This window comes from Solea solea, chromosome 11 (genome assembly GCF_958295425.1).
Source record: "Solea solea chromosome 11, fSolSol10.1, whole genome shotgun sequence".
Lineage (NCBI taxonomy): Eukaryota > Metazoa > Chordata > Actinopteri > Pleuronectiformes > Soleidae > Solea > Solea solea.
In genome coordinates, this window is record NC_081144.1 from 15,487,515 (window position 1) to 15,505,319 (window position 17,805).

Consider the following 17,805-nt stretch of genomic DNA (forward strand, 5'->3'; position numbering starts at 1 on the left):
AATATGGACACCTCACCCTCGCCAGATTATTCTTATTTGCAATGTATAGCCAAAGTAAACAATCAGTTATTGTCTGGTTATGGGAGTTCAGTGTGACATAAAGGAAATTGGCCTGTAGAGGCACTAATGCATAGAGGGGAGAATGTTGTAAACCATATCTTGACATACAAACACTGCAGCCGTCAGTGCTGTAAAGGATCTGTGCCTAGTTTACTCACACAGTTGTGTTCAGGTGCTGTGAGGACTAATGAGGTTAGAGGAGACTAAAATAAAAATAGCAGCAGCAGCTACTACTTTACGCACTTAATTGTGCAAAAATCATATTGTTTGTGGGTTTTTTTTCCAGTTGATTCTAAATGGCATCTGCCTGTCGTCGGTCTTACTAGACAATCTGATAAACGGATTCTGTGCAGGTGAGTGAACACAGCACACCTCTCTTCCGGGGATGGAGGAAGGAAGCAGCATTGCATTCATGCACTCCAACCAAAGGCAGGACAAAAAAAAAAGAAAAGAAAAGGGAGGTAAAAGGAAAAAGGCACATTTTCTGGAGAGCAAACGCGTCTAAAACGCGAGGTGTTCCTGCGCAGCCTTCCACAAACCCGTTTAATGTCGACTTTTAAATGACGCAGAAAAGTGAACTATTCCCCCACAGGCTATAGAGTCAGGGAGCAGCACCTTTTTTTTCCCCTTCTTTGCGAGCATAATCACAGTTAATTGGCCCTTTAAAAAGGTGTTGCACTGTGTGAAATCATGTGTCCAACCCGACGAGAAAGACACATTCAGAAGTCTGGCCTCGACGCAATCATTTCGACAAAAAACAACCCCAACTGCATTTATATTTCTCCTTTTCAATTTCCCTCCGACTTGCTGCAGCAGGAAGCACCGTGATATCGATGAGGCCTGTCGATTAAGACGATAGATTATTGATTTCTTTTCCCCTCACTCTTCCTTCATACACAGAGGAATAAACAAAACCTTTGTACAGCACATAATTTATTATTTGTTTTATCGACCCTCTTTTTGTCCGCGTTTATTCTGTCCCCACTTTTCTTTTTCCTCCAGGCAATGAAGCTGATCTTTTGCTTTTATTTTATAATTTTTATTTTTAAATAACGAGTGTTATTCCACACAGAAATGTTCCACCAGACCCGCACCCTTCACGATGCCAACACCGACCCCCTAATATACAGATAATGTATGCTAATTACTGCTGATTATTATGGATTAATGATCACGTCATTCATTGACTTCAACTCCCGGGAAAACATCCCACGGCAATTTGTGTCCAATATAGACTGAAGACGTGTTTGATGAACTCGAGCCTTTATTCTAATCAATTGTTGCCACGTGCGCATTTCAATGAGCAACAAGCTGCGGCTCAAGCAAAGAAAGCAAAGACACAAAGGCCGCCACGCTTATCATCATTATTATTGTAATAATAATAATAATTATTATTATTATTATTATTAATAATAATAATAATAATAATAATAATAATAATAATAATAATGCTGGTAGTGATAATAATACTAATATTCATAATGATAATATTAGTAATAATTAGTATTATAATAATAATCTGCATCATTATTGATAATATTAGTAGTAGTAATAGAGGGCTGTCTCGTTAAAATAAAAAAAGGTGCAGTGTAGTTGGTGTGTGCAGAGAAATGATGCCGCTCCTCCTCTCTCTCCTGCAGCAGACTGCAGTCGCTCCATCACCACCGATCTTTAATCGGCTCCAACATAGAGCCGCCTTTATTCAGCCCGAACCAGACGGAAACCATTCCCATATGACAGGCTAAAGGCCCCGGCACCACATGAATGCGGCGTCCAGCCGACCACCATCAGTCTGACTGGACTGTATTACTTTTTAGAAATAATAATAAGAACGATAATAACAATAATACAATTACACTCCAAGTCCTCAACTCCAAATACACAGTCGTGTTTTGTTTCTTGCTTTTGTTATGTAATGTTAGTTAATTTTCGGCCAACAAAAACAAACAGAAAAACACGTTAGTTTATGAGGACAATATGAAATGATATGCTAAAATTTATTTGTATTCTTATTAGATAATATGATTATTAATATTAATTCGTGACACATTTCACGTTTTATAGTCAAATAAAAATCCTTATATTTACATTAAAATGTTCACGCCAGTATTACATGTGTCAAATTAATTATGCAGAATTATAGTGGGATGTTTGAATAAATATGTATATTTGCTGAATATATATATATTTTTTATTACCTGGTGGTCACTGAGTCAACACATCAGATTGCTGGATGCTGCATGTTCGGACCTAAAGGCGCTCTCCTCCTCCAGCCTGCAGCAAACAAAACAAACCAAACAAACAAACAAACGAACGAACGAACAGGTGCCATGCAGAAGTTTTACTCACAAACGGAAAGGAGACCGCTGTCTCGTCCAGGTGACCTGAGCTTTTACGCGCCGGAGTGTGGCGCGAGGAGCCGTGGACGCAAACACTTCTCCAACAAATAAGTGGCGTAAATACACGACCGTTTCTGTGACGTGAACTCTCCCCCCGGTGTGCAGCAGCAGCAGCAGCAGCAGCAGCAGCAGCGCTGGTGGAGGCTCCGTGCATGTGTCAAACAGCTGCTGGCCACTGCATGTCCTGGGGGCAGCAAGGTTCACACACACACACACACACACACACACACGCAAACACACACACATAGCTTGTAAAGTTCAAGTCCAATCGAGCGTTTCACCTTTTTATGCCTGCACGTGAATTTAGTGAAGTTAAAAATAACTCCAGCACTAAACATCAGTTTCTCAGCCTCTCACAAAGAACATTATTTTGTCAACATCGTATAGAGAGATACACACTGCATGTTATTAATAATAATAGCAGTAGTAATATTATTATTATTATTATTATTATTAATAATAATAATAATAATAATAATAATAATAATAATAGTAATAATAAATGCGGCGATTATAACACGATCCGGATGTCGGCATACCTCTGTGTCCTCCGTCGTTTGCAGAAAACCAGGTTGTCGCAGTTAAAGGGGTAAAAATACAAGAAGGTGCTGGCAGGAGCTGAATGGGGCGGGTGGTGGTGGGGGGGTGGGGGACGACGACGGTAAATGGGGGAGGGAGGGAAGGTGAGCTGGTGAGGAGAAAGCAGGAGGAGGAGGAAGAGGAGGAGGGGAAGAGATAAGTGATCTAAAGGGGAGACGATAGGACAAAAAAGTGATGATGATGATGAATACATTGGAAAGTTTTTTGGCCCCGGCGAGGGTGTCAGATTGAATGGCCTGTGCGCATGTGCGAAGGTGTCCAAACTGACAATGCTGGTGAGATGAAGATAGTGTTGTTGCTGCTTCTGGGCTCACGGAGGACGACGAAAGGAATCTACAAGCCGACAAGATGAGATCCAAGGCGAGGGCGAGAAAACTGGCCAAAAGTAGGTCTTCCTTTTTTCTCCCATTCTTTGCGCTTTCAGCCACCGGCTCCAAACTCTCCGGCTCTGTAGATGTCCACTGTGTCCTTGTCATTTGTCATATCCTTTAAAAGAAGAGAGAGAGAGAGAGGGAGAGTAGAGGAAGGGACGACGCTTTGTCCAGAGATAAGTTTTGTGCTGTAAATGCGTCCCGCTCCGGCTGCTCGGTGTCGTTCCCCTGCGTGCTGCAGGTCCTGGCTTCGCTTGTTTCCCGCAGTGTCAGAAAGTTTCGTGTGTGATGAGAAAACGCCGCTGGCGCTTTAGCTGCTCACACACTGTTGTTAAGATAAACAGAATCGTCCAAATCTGAGCGCAGATCCGCTACAACTCGGCTGTTTTCGCTGGTCGGAGGCGCAGTGGCGGCGCACAGACCGTTTCCCGAAAGTTACCAACAAAGTTGTTGAAATGGATAGTAACTTTTTTTCATATATATAGAGAGAGAGGAGAGCACTTCCAAGTCTTATGAAATCATATTCCCGGCTTTTGAAATAGTGGGCGCTGTGGCACTGCTGTGCTGCGAGCTGCTGCTCTGCTCACACCGAGCTGAGCGCACTCCTTTTCCACTCACCCGCAGACGGAGGCGCCAGGAGGTGAATTTAGACTCAAAGAGCGACATTTTAATACAGATTGGGTTTTCTTTTAAAGTCGATGCTGCTCGAGCCGCAGTGGGCACCGCTGCACGTTCACGGTGTTTTGGTCCCAGGGCCCACGGACTGCTGTGGACTGGTTCCTCCTCCAGGGAATGCCAATCAATAATGCGTCTTGTGCAAGAAGGCGTCCATACTATAGTTGAAAGACTGCTGCTGCTGCTCGCGTCACACGGGGCCAAAAAAAGAAAGAAATCATGTATTCACTTTTGTCAGCATGTGCAGGAAATGGAGCATGTTTATTGTTTGACATTTGTTCATTGTTTGGTGCAGGGCTGATGTGTGAACTGCACTTATTTACGTCGCCTTTGGTCCTGCATGAATCCCACTTATGTGGGTCAATCTGTTTTTTTTTTTATTAAAAAATCCAAAGATAATTCAAAAGACAGTTCATTTAAAATCATTAGTATTTTCTAATATTTTATCTACGCTATGTTTACCATTTTAGTCAAAGGAAAACCGAAACAAACGCAGATCCAGAGCAGAGGACGTCTATTATATACAATATATTTAAAAGCTTATTGATAAATAATTGTCTTATTACATGTTATTGTTTTTGTGCTGCATGCTTCACTGCATGTGTGCAGGCCTTTAAAAAAAAACCCTCTGTAACTTTGCCAAAGCCACTGGCCTTCTTAATTCAAAGTGAGCCTCGATCTTAATAACAAACACACGTCTTCATTTTTTTTTTACAGCCTGCTCAAACGAAATTAACATTTGCTTATTTTTAAACGAGCTCGCTCTACTTTAGAAAAGGTGAAGTATATTACAACACGTGACACAACATAACATATTTTTAAATGATGGCTCCGTTTGAACTTTTTTGTTCATCATTTATTCACAGGGGGTCAAGTTTACCGCAGGAGTTTGAGACAAAGAAATAAATAAATTAAAAGAGAAGAGAGAGAGAGGGAGGTAGGGAGAGAAAAGCAGGAACGGTAATTGAGCTGTTCTACAGTGAAAATACTTGAACACGTCGAGGATCCTGCTTCGTGCCAGTAATTGCACTTGGTCTTGATCTCCACACAGTCCTGATAGTCTGTTGATCCTGGTGCTAATGAACACAAATAGCTGGCTTTGTGACGGCGGAGTGTCCGCAGCACTGACACACAGGCCTCCTCACATGTGCTGTGTTTGGTAAATGAGCGACAGAAGGAGAAAAAGCAACAACACTCCAACACAAATCTTAACATTCAAAACATGCAGGCCCATAACTTTTGAATACAACGCGTGGGAATAAAAACAAAACAAAAAAAACACCCTCCCCCTTATTCCTGCCTTCTTCGTTTCTTTTGCTGCCGTTTAAAGGTGAACCTCTGTGTGTCTCGCGCCTGTGGCTCAGCTCAGGAGGCCCTGCAGCACTCTGCACCACATGCTTCGTCATTTTAGTTTTCTACTTGTATGCACACATGTGTTTCTCTGGGCACATGGACAACACGGTCAGAGGTCGTGACACCCCGTGACACCCCGTGACTCCGCAGAATCAACAGTCTTTATTAGTGTGTTTTTGTGTTTAAGTTAATGTATTTTATTGTTATTATTATTGTTATTTCTTTAGTTACAAGCGTGTTCTTTCTCGCCCTGTATTTAACATATTTATGGACATGATTGAACGTGACATCGTGTGTGTTTTTTTTGTTTTTTTTAACGATTATTGGACAGTTTGATTTTAAAATATTTAAACACACATTTTTATTATTGTGCACTGGCTACACTGGAGCCACAACATCATAAGACTTGCTTTTATTTTGTCGATAAATCGATAAATAGAGTGCTGCAGAAAATATGACACCAAAGTGACAGGGGAATAGATTTTTCTTTAGATTTATTTTTAGGGGCATTTGAAAGTTAGTTTTTTTTTCTTTTGTTCCATACTTGTGTGTGCATAATTGTGCGCCATAATTGCGACTGTTTTATTGGTGAAGAAATTGACACTTTTGCGGCGGTTCTATTGTGGTAAACGCTACTTTGCCCACGTGCAGCTTTAACACACACACACACACACACACACACACACACACACACACACACACACACACACACACACACACAAATAAATGAAAATTAAAACAGGGACATGTAATATATTTTCACACACATACACACACACACACACACACAGAGAAACCGATAGGGGCTGACTCAATTTCCATTCTGCGCACAGTATTGATTTTCTAAACCTGTTTTATTTACTAAAGCCATCTGCGTTATCAAGGCAATGAAAGGTAACCACCAACCCCTCTCTCTTTCTCTTTCTCTCTCTCTCTCTCTGTCTCTCTCTGTCTCTCTGTGTCTTTCTGTCTGTCTCTCTCTGTCTCTGCTGATAGTGCAGCCCACCAGTCTGATCCAAACGCTCACAAACTTAGATCCCCGTCCTCTGTCTGCTCTTGTTTTGTTTGTTGTTGTTGTATGTAGTAATTGGCAGATCTTCCATTGATCCCTGTGTTAAAGGCCCTTATTAGGTGGACTCCCAGTCATGAACTTGGCCTGGCTCAACAAGCTTCTGATGTTTTGACAGAAGTAATAAAACCCAACCCATAACACTTTAAAACCAACAATGGTAGCTATGTTGAACTTCTGGCTAAACGCTCAGGGTCCTGCGTGTGCAGGCTCCCATGTATTACTGCTATGCAGCTGTAATGTGTGTCAGATAGCACTGCTCCATGTTCACAGATTAGAGCCCCGACATAAAAATGATAGGATCATCAAATACGGAGGAGCTGGACTGTCACTGTAATGTATGGTTTGCTTTTACGCCTCGTGAACCTTTGAATCTCAGTTTTCTTGTGCTTCTATATTTTGACATGACAGCGTCCGTCAGCCATTGGAAACAACACAAATACATGATGACTCTTAGGTTTTACTTTTTGCTGATGCAGCAGTGCCATTAGACACCTATAGGCATTAAAAAATAGCCCTTTTTTAATTTATTCTAACTGGCAGTGGTAATAATGCAAAAATGAACATTCCTGCGAAAACTTAATTTGACTTTTTCAGGCCTTTTTGTGTGAGACAAGAACCTGAAATCTGAGACTTGTGCAGTTAATTTGCATCATGTGTGATGTGAATGATCTTTGCATCACTCAGTGCAGTTTTATAGTTTTACTCCCTCAGTCAAAAAATACTGCTGTGTGCTAATCTCACCGACGATTTAGAAAATATCAGGTTGTTTATGTGGGTTCTGTACATTTATTTATTTTTTTCTTTTGCCATTCCCAGTGTTCACCACCTTGTTATGAAAACAAGTTGCTTTACAGGATTTGTAAAATCAGATTTGTGTTACAGAATAATACTCAATGTTCACTTTCTTTTTCCTGGTCCTGGAACGTTTTGATCTCAACATTTGGACCAATTTTAGAGCCATTTGTGTCAATTTTTGAAGGACTGAAAAATTGTGTAGCCTAACTAATTGCATCAGTCCACATTTGGCACAGCCACATATGCTGCATAAGTACTGGATTATGGAAGTCTACAGTAGGTTCCTCATTGAGCAGTGAGGCTGTTGGTCCCTTTTTCTATATTTATTTCTCGAGCTGTTTCCTCACATTTGCGTGTTTACTAAAAAACGTCTTTATCCTGTTCACACAAGACAAAACAATTGATCGCCCTTTAAGTGATATAGCCATAAATGTGCCTGTTCATAATGAATGAATTTGTCGTAGGTGAAGTTACGTGGGTTAAAGTTAGGTTAAGCTTTTGGTGTGGCTGGTTCAGTAACATGTGGTCCACATTTGTTTCACATAATACGATACAAATAAAGAAGTATTGCCATTTGTAACCATATCGTCAAATTTTCTGTGAGAGCAGACTCTTACAGGAAAAACGTTCTTTCCTGTAAAGTATTCCTATTACCTTGAAATGTGGAGGACAGTGCAGTCTGAAGTTTTGCTTCTGCTTAGTCCTAAATCTTTGGAACAGTCGGCCAATAAAGACAACTTTCATGATCTCTTCCACCTGTGCAGGCCATAAACCGAAGACATGCTCTAAATACAAGGAACTTGTTACACTGTGAGCTCTAAAGCTGTAAAGAGGGAAGATTAATTTATTGGAGGATAGCTCAGCTGATATATTAGAATGATTTGCTTAAATGGTATTTTTTTTTACGACTTCTCCGCTGAACACTTTCAAATGTTTTCTTTCACTAACTACAGCACGACTCCCAGTTTTCCTCCTTGACTGTGATTTCAATGCTTTTATTGTTGTGCAGACAGTTACTGCTGTAAATGTGCTGCCGTTCTGGCCGAGAATAGAGACGTCAAAGACTGCGGGGTTTTTTTGGAGCGACTCTCGATCCGAATGCGCCTACAAAAAAACATAGATCACTTTCATGCACCGTTCAGCTGTTTTAAGCATCGCGTTTTTCATACGATATCGTATTTGTTATATCATTTGGCCTCGTGATCCTGCAACAGGCCTCACATCGGCCAAGCTCCATGGCAACACTTTAAAGACGTGAGATTTTTTTATTTTGTCACTTCAGTACTGCACAGATACAGTATCTCACTGTGCTTACAAGAGAAAGAAAGGGAAGAGGTTTGCTCAGGAGCACAAAGTCGAATGTTGTAATGACTGATCTGCACACACACACACACACACACACACAGGTTTGTGCAGCTGTTCTTCTTAGGACACTGCATTGCCTTCCTTTTCTGTTGGACAGCTTAAACAAAGCATTATCCCCCAATTTAACCATAACTATTTCATTTCTAACCCTAACCTTAACCTAACCACAATTCAAACCTTATTCTTAAACGTAACCGCTTCCTCAAAAATAGGGTTCTGCCTCAGTAGGACCAGGTTTTGGACTACTGGTCCTGAGAAGGTCAGTGTTTATGCCAGAAAAAGGCCCTAAAGAGGCAACACATTCAAGTACACACACACACACACACACACACACACCTAGCAGTGACATATTTTTGGGCATTGGTCTGATTTAACCCCAATCAATCACAAACTAGAAAGGTTGAGTGTAAATGTCATCTAAACAGCAGGAGCTGGCAGTGTGTTGGCTCACTAAGTGTGTGTGTGTGTACGTGTGTGTACGTGTGTGTGTGTGAGAGAGAGAACGGGTGTAGATATATGTGTGCATGACACACACCATTTTGAGCAGTTGTTGGAGGTCCTGTCACTGTTCCGAGCTTTGACCTTGGCCAGGTCTAGCACAGCGATGGGTGGGCATTTCTTACACCTGGACATATAGCAGAGAACTCTCTCTCTCTCTCTCTCGCACTCTTTTTCTCTCAGGCACACACACACACACACACACACGCACGCACAAGATTTAGCCCCACGCATCTTGCCTGCATGGTCTTATGCTGGCTAAGTCAAATTTTGAGTTGACATACAAATACCAGTGCATTAAGCTCTTGCACATGGCTCTAAATCCCATTCATTCCAACGATATGTTGACCTCACATTATCCATTTGGCAAATGTGCCCCTTTCCCGCCTTGCACCATGACCTCATCCGCCATGTTTGTAAAAAAAACACGGCAATCTCCCAGTCCTTTGGCAGTGGCGTCTGTGGCATGCCTGAGACAGTTTAAGATATATCCCCGATGTTTTCTTTTTTAGCAGCCCCCTGTTTTTTGTCTCTTCTCATAGCCCTCATTTTTTTAGGCCCACTAATGGGGCAGGGTCTTGTTTAAAATAGCTGAGCAGCATTTGAAGACGTGTGTGTGAAAAAAAAAGAAAAAAACCGAAAGAAAGGAGAAAGGAAAGCCATGACACTGCAGCTAAATGCATTTTGTCTTGACCTGTAGTTGCTTATTGAGTTAAGTCCCATAGACCATATCTAGAAGATTCCATCTAGCTCCTCAGAACTAACACACCACCGTGACTGCTGCAGTCATCCTATAGGAAAAACCAGATTTTGTGCTTCTTCACTATGCTGATTAATGATTATCTCTCTGTGTGTCTGGTGTGACTGCACACCACCCGCTGCTAAACAGTGTGTGTTGTTTGCAAAACAAGGGGGCAAATGTGTCAGGTCCCTAATTAGCGTGCTTAAGCAGCCCTCATGATTCCTCCTTGCATTATGATATCCGCAGGATTGCCCAGCATTGTGACTAGTCTTATCTGGGTATAATCCCGATTTGTTTGGTATTAGCCCGTTCAACTTGCTCCCTTGCTCTCTGTCTTTCCTCTAATTTCTTCATTTGTCCTCGGCCAGCTCTTTCCTTTTCATCCGTTCCGGAACCTCGTGTCCTTTATGTTGTTCTCTCTTTCATTCACACCGTGGCCTCTGTTCTCTGTTTGTTTACAGAATCTTGTCCTCACACCAAAACACGCGGTCCTTTTGCACAAAGAGTGGTCGACCGTAGTCGTACGTGTGAAACGGAACATATTTTGACCATAAGATGTTATCTAATGCCATTCGCTGTATCATCGATGATTATTACATGATATATATTTTAATAGATAGATAGATAGATAGATAGATAGATAGATAGATAGATACTTTATTCATCTCACAGAGAAATTCACAGTAATAGAGCAGTAACACACTGTGTAGGACGTTTACACCAAGCGAGTGTAACTTGGTATGTAGTCGTCATAGGAACCAGCAGAAAATGGTGAAATGTTAAAACGAATTAATTTTCAGTGAAGAAAACAGTCTTCATATTCTTCCCTCACAGTAGTTTCTCAAATTGTAGCTCCAGACTCTGCACGAGCACACACACACACACACACACACACACACACTGAGCAGATGATGGCTCATCCTGTCCAGATATGATAAGAGGACAAACTGCTCTGTCCCCTGGGCTGTTTGTCTGCCCGTCTCTGACACAGACAGTGGTGAGTAGAGGCAGTGTGGCTGTAAACTCCCCCTGCCTTCATCCCTTTCATCAGGCCGCCAGTTCAAAGCCTTGGCTCCATCTCTACTTCTATCTTACCCACTCCTCCTTCCTCCTCCTCACCATCTTCCTCACTGTGATTCGTCATTACCACAAAGATGGGCATGCAGTGTCTCATTAAAGCGGATTAGAGACATCTCCAAGCCTCACAGGGGCCAAGCGGGACATTTCTGTTCTTTGGTCATCCCCCCCCACACCCCGCCGCCCCACCACCACCCTTTTCTCTCAGAGATCAGGTTCTTTGATTTGGCCAGATAAAGACCTCTTTCATGTCGGTGGGGACAGTTAGCGATTACACTGTCAGACCCATCGTTTGGGTGAGTTTGACAAATTTGCCGTGCTAGGTGGGGCGGGTGTGGGGATTGAACTGGCGGAGCCGATGTACAAGGAGATTCACAGTAATTGAGCTGTCATTATCCAGTGACCCTGCCAAGCGCTAGTGCGTAAGACTCACCAGCTCTCCATTTGTTTGATACTTGGCTAACTTTCTTTGTGAGTATGATGGATAGAAAGAGAAGGGAAAGGGGGAGAGCGTAGATGCGGGGGTACCAGTCCCCAGATGAATGCCTCTGCTTATTTGACCACCTCTCGAGTGCCGCTGTCCATGAAAATTGGCTGCACTACATCCCTGCTGTAAGTTTCCTTTCTTACCCAGCTCCTCCCCAGTGCAGCACAATTAGGCCCATATCACCGGCTGCCATTTATTTTCATACAAAATGAAAACTGGTGGCATGTTGATTACGGAACTCCCCAGAGACAAAGGGCCACTATTGGTGTGGTTTAATTTCATTAAGTAGAGTGTGGTGCACGGGATAAATATATTAAGAGCTCCCTCTCTTTACCTCAGCCACTCTGTATGCTAAACAAATCCTCTGGTGATACAGCTGTGGAATTGGAACAAATCTCCTGAAATGGTTTGGTTCAAATGAGGCACATTTCCATGTAGCTCATGCTTTTGTTTTTTGGATGTTCTGTTGTTTCCTGTTTGCTTTGGTAATCTTTGTAAAATGGCCCAATACATCATCACAAAAAGCGCGAGTTTATTGACGACTTTCTAAATTTTGTCATGCATATACAAGGTATGGTATGTCTCTCAATCAAAAGAATAACAAAAGACCTAGTGTGACTGTGTCAGGAAGCAGCGTGGGATCATGGGAACTGTTGTCTTGTTTGGTTTCTCTGTGTGTTCTTCTCATTTTAGTGGAAGAGCTTTGTCTTTGACCCTGAGTAGTGATGTTTCCGAGCAGGTTTGCCCCAGAAGTGATAGCACAGATGGGTAAAGCACATTTAAAGAGTGTTGGAAATGTTTTGGCTAATATAAATACACTACTCAACATAAAGTGTAACATTAGTCTTGTTGACTTTAGATTTTTTACTGCAGAAGTGTCACATATCATATGTTTAAACTAATTGGAGTGCAACAGTGGGGTACGTTTGTGACATGTGGACGAGAAACATAACGTCCCGGGCAGAGATTTTGATGAAGGAAATAAGAGGCCTCCTCGTTAACCTGGAGTCAGATTGGTTGTGAAGTGATGAGTAGGATGGAATGTGTGTGTGTGTGTGTGTGTGTGCGCGCAATCACAAGATTGTGCGCACACTTGTTTGCATGTGTGTAGGTGTTGGAGGGGTCTCGGCTAAAACATTTCAAGATGGCCCATTAGCCGACATATGCCCGTCCCCGCCCGACACTAAGATTTCTCTGTGCTGACCCCCACTCCTCCGGCCCTCCACCTCCCAGCCCCTCTGTCCCAGAGGCCCCCCGATCCTCATCCTGCCAAGTGTACGGTTCCAAAGTAACGATGAAGCTGCCTGCGTGTGAAAATATTGAATTGCAAAAACATCCCTGGGTGAGAGGGTGTGTGAATGGAGCTTTCAGCACAGGGCCCGACCCGGGCCCTTCGCTACTGACTGACGGACAACAAATGGCATTTTGTGTCCGGGGAGAGAGGGAGAGACGGGGAGAAAGGAAGAGGAGATATACACAGAGGGGGGGGGGGGGTCTTGAGGTTTTTCAGGCCTCTTCAGTCTGGGGCCCTATATGCAGGTCTGAAATGCCTTATCACATGACCTGTCTGACCTTCGACCCCCACTCAACCATGGCTGTCATGCTGCTCTCCAACAGGGAACACAAAGCTGCACAGCCTCAAAGGCCACCATTCACCCCCCTGTGTTGGCCTACTCCAAAGGTAATAGGTAAAAGTAATGTCACTGACCTCCACTTTCCTTTGCCCGCCAGGAGGGCAAAACTCTTAAGATTTCCTGATAATGTCAAAGGTGAGAGTGGCCATTTTGGCTCCTTATCAACTGCCTCTACTTAGCTTCCACGAGATGAAGTGAAAAACAAACTGAACAATCTCTTTTGTGGCAAAGCCATTGTTCTGTACGGGGAGACGTTTCATAATTTCACGCTAAGAATGGGGACTTGGATGGAAAATGGTAGAGATGATTACAAATTACCTTATTTTGTTTTTCTGTTGCTTGGCACATGGGAATATCATTGTGTAACACTGCTGCATGTGTTATCTGAGTATGTTTGTGTGGGACATGAGTGAATTTCTGGTGTCTCGGAGGACTGACTGGGTCCCAGTGTGACCGTAACCTCCTGTCTCGCTTTGCAACCCACACACTGGCATCTCTCTCTGCGCCTGTCTCCTGACCAGTCCTTGGATTCTTTTTTCTCTTCTCCTTTTCCCCTCCTTCTCTGGAACACTGGAGTTTCTCTCTCTCTCTCACTCTCTCTCTCTTTCTTTCTTCAGTCTTCTTTGAAAAGATGCGGCGTCTTTGTCCAGCCTGATAAAGGATGCCATAGTTCCCCTTTTCCCCTTTTTTGTGGCCCGGAGGCTGGCGGCTCCTGTAGAAGTGCAAATGGTATCCTCTCGGAGGGGCTATCCCCACGGGCCCTGGAGGGCCCTCTCTCTCTCTCTCTCTCCCTCTCTCTGTCCTCCAGGCTTGGCTAATTACCACCACCCCCTACACACACACACACACACACACACAAATGCACACTTGGTCTCTGGAACTGTGGACGGCACATTCCCACAACCAGCACCTGGCCTTCTTTTCTCCTGGCCTGCTTTGATGGCTGACACCCCAGCCTACCCCTCCCTCCTTCCTCATCCTCTTCTTCTCTCTGCGCCACTACCTCATCTTTCTTTCTTTCCCTCCCTTTAACTTCTCCCTCTGTCACTTCTGTCTCTCTCACCGACTCTCATTAATAGAGGTTTTAAATTGCTTTCTGACCCTGACAAACTGCTCTTGGTGAAAAGAGAGATGTCGAAGAGGGAGGGCAACAGATGTGAACAGGCGATGACTGAATTTGGTGTCGGTGGTGGAGTGTATTTCTGCATCTACAGATTTATTGTCTCACATTGTGTGAGTTGCCTTAATTACAGCATACTCGTATAAACACATTTAAATTCTTGTTTTTCATTTTTTTTTTTTAAATCACAAAAGGGTGACTCTCATTTTCTTTTCTTTAAAAAATATCCTACATGTTTTAGGACATAAACACCAGTCAAATAAAATATAAATTGTAGTATTGGCTTCTTCACAAAACTATGTGATAGGTTTTACTAAAACTGATTAAAAATCATTTTACCTTTAGGAGTCTGCAGTTTTTAAAGCTTGGTTGATGCACACACACACACACACACACACACGGTCTCGCTCACACACACACTCATTTCTAATTTAGCTGCATATTTGCTACTACTACTAGCTGTAGGCCTAATCAATAACCCGCCCCAACGGATTTCACCAATTCATAGCTGGCCTTTGTGCAGGCCGGCGATCCCAGCGAGGGCATTTGGACAGCTTTCTGAGGAAAACAAATAGCTCTATTACAAGATTGCGTCTCTGTGATGCTCGGGGTCCCAGAGGCAAAGTGCGCGGCCTGTGTTTATTGTACAACCTCTGTACAGGGACGAGATGGGTTTTCACCTAATGGCATTCAGAATGAAGAGTGTCGTGCAGTATAATAAGTGTTTTTAATGTTACGCTGCAACAACAGATTTGCACAAGACAACATGTTTTGGTTTGAGGTTTTCTGAGGGGAGGTGCAGTGTTTAGTTTTAAAGGAATTAAAGTAGCATTTTAGTGCTTTGATTAGTGGGATTGTGGGTGAAGCGAACCAGACAGGAAAGAGATCTTGAAGTTTGTCATTTTATATTACATTTTAACTTCATGCTATTGTACTTAAATATATATATATGTATATATATGTGTATATATATATATATATATATATATATATATATGTGTGTGTATATGTATGTATGTATATATATGTGTGTGTATATATGTATATATATATTATTTATATATATATATATACACATTATACATTAATGTTTTTCAGATGTTTTGAATTGATTAATCTTGATCTGTATAAGTAAGATGACATGACACATTTGAGAGAAACGGTTACGTTGCTGATCTACTGCGTGCAGTGTATCAACTTCCTTTTTAGTTTGGAGACCATGCATGGTGGACTCTGTCCAATAAACCAGACAAACACACACACACACACACACACACACACACACACACACACACACACACACACTGTAAGAGTTTTCACCCACACTCAAAAATCCCTTTTTCAGCACAGGAGTGGTTTCATGTCCTGTATTGACTCCAACTGGATGGTAGTTTGAGCTGCAGACACCCAGACCAGTTACACTAGTATAGCAGAGTTTGGCTTTGTTTTTTTAAGACCGGGATTAGCTCGGTTAGAACACAGACTTTAACTTAGAAAGCTGACGTCCCGGCGAGCTTAAGACGTGTTTCTTCTGACCTCTAATGGTTTAACTGAGACTGAATGAGGAAGAAAAAAAAAACAACTCAAAAAAACAAACATCCTGTCACATCTGAACATGTCAAACCAATGACCATTATTGTTATATTGTTAGTTTTATGAAGCATAAATGATTTAATCCTGCTTTCTTTCAAGGGGAATGACATCTTGTCTTAAACATTATCTGCCATCCTGAGTATCTCTGTGTTGCTGTCATTTCCCAGCCACAGCTGCTCTTTCTTGCAGTTCACACATCATCACCTAAGGACTCGGATGATGTCATGAACTTCTTTCTTGTCGGTCTCGACTGTTAGCACGATCAATTGGATGTTACATCTATGTTGGATCATCCCGGCATCAAAGGGAAATAACACACATGGTTAATTTTACCCCAGATACTCATTTGTGATATTAGTTGTTGCCTCTAAGCCCGAGATGTTACACTTCTATAGTTGCATTTGAGAGGCTTCCCAAGCCTCATGTCTCCCTCACTCTTTACCTCTCTCCTCATCAAGTCAGGCCACATCCTCCCTTACGAGTACAGAAAAGGAAAGAGGAAGATCCGGTTTCTGAATTGTGTTTTATGAGAGGTTGAAACGGCCACTTCTGTGGTTTTTGCCTATCCGTTCAGTGCAAAGTTCTGAGGTTTTTTTGGACATGTCAATTAAGCTATTTTAATTAGGAAATACATTATTCCAAACCAATGTTTGCTCTCTGGAACCAGCATGTTGGTCAAACTGGGATAAGCTGAAGACTATACAGCCTGGTATTGCAGTTATTCCTTTGACTAAGTGACATGTTGGCCTCATAAATGTGTTTCTCCTCCTTTTTTTTCTGGATGCAGTAAAAGCTCGCTTGGAAGACCACATACATGCGCACACACACTGTCAGGGGCATTCTGTTTTTCCAACTGTGGAAGAGCAGTTAGTGTCTAAGGAATGGCATCATGAAGCAACAACAAAGCAAAATAAACAAAACAGACATTTTAAATTATGATGTTAACGTTTTTTCATTATTATTATTTACTGTTTTGGAACATTAAAAGCTGTTGGTACTTAAAGTGAGGGTGAAGTCGTATGAAGATGAAAATATGAATACGATTATTCAGATCGGCAGATTTGCACTTTGCCTCTGGCAGCTTTATTTTTAATATCGGGGGGGGGGGATACTGTATATCTATGTGCCTCTTCCTCTGCATCTGAACGGCTCTCCCATTTTAATTATAACTAGGTGTGAGGTTTACCATCCTTTCTTTTGACACCTTGCAATTTATCTGCCGGACACGGGCTCAGGGCAGGACCCGCTGAAAAGAAGGGCAGATCTTTGTTTTCAGAGGACTGTAGCGAACTTTGATGCCAAGTTCCTCCACGGCAAAAGGCAAGGCCCCGACCCAGCACATCTGAGAGTACTTTGGTGAAATAACAGCAAATGTTTGTCTTGTATTGTATGGCACGCTGCTGGAGGAGCTCTAAAGCCCTTTCTTCCACCGCCTAAAGCACCTCTTAATAAAATAGTTAAGAATAACTCCTTCACCTTAATCTTCCCCTCAGATTACTGCACTCAGGGCGGGAAATTAGCAGCAGGCCCTGCATGCTTCCCTCTTCTTTAGCACTGCTACATCTTTATTTGCCGCCGCCGCTGCCGCTCTCACCTACGTCCATCACTGTATCCTCCAGTTTGCTTCATAAACTGTTGATTTCCTGCCTTTTCCTTTGTCCATTTGTCTTCTCTCTGTGTGGTGCGCCAGATGAACTCTGCGTGGCAGGGGGGAATAGCATTTTATTGGGTCAGTATTAGAAGCAACATGTGGCTAATGGGTGAATGCATTTTCCATGGTCTGGTCCTCATCAGTGAAGAGAAGGGGCCTAAACAACTAAACATGGCCACTGACAATTGATACGAGCCCTTTTAAGTGGATCTGTGAGGTAGAAGAGACGGTGATGTGGGGGGGGGGGGGGAGTCTGTGTGTGACCACATTTGCGTGCATGTGTGTGCACGTTTTGCTTATCCATGTTAATTGA

At 42.6% G+C, this 17,805-nt stretch overlaps 1 protein-coding gene across 8 annotated transcripts in view; it reads left to right on the forward strand.

The window, feature by feature from the left end:
* Nucleotides 1-3,280: 3,280 nt before the first annotated feature.
* Nucleotides 3,281-17,805, forward strand: part of prdm16 (PR domain containing 16) — a 166,119-nt gene continuing 151,594 nt past the window's right edge. For all 8 annotated transcript variants that reach the window (XM_058642850.1, XM_058642857.1, XM_058642851.1 and 5 more), the window contains exon 1: nt 3,281-3,444. In XM_058642850.1, the coding sequence (XP_058498833.1) occupies nt 3,408-3,444 (37 nt within the window). In that variant the 5' untranslated portion in view covers nt 3,281-3,407. The remainder of the gene's footprint in view (nt 3,445-17,805) is intronic.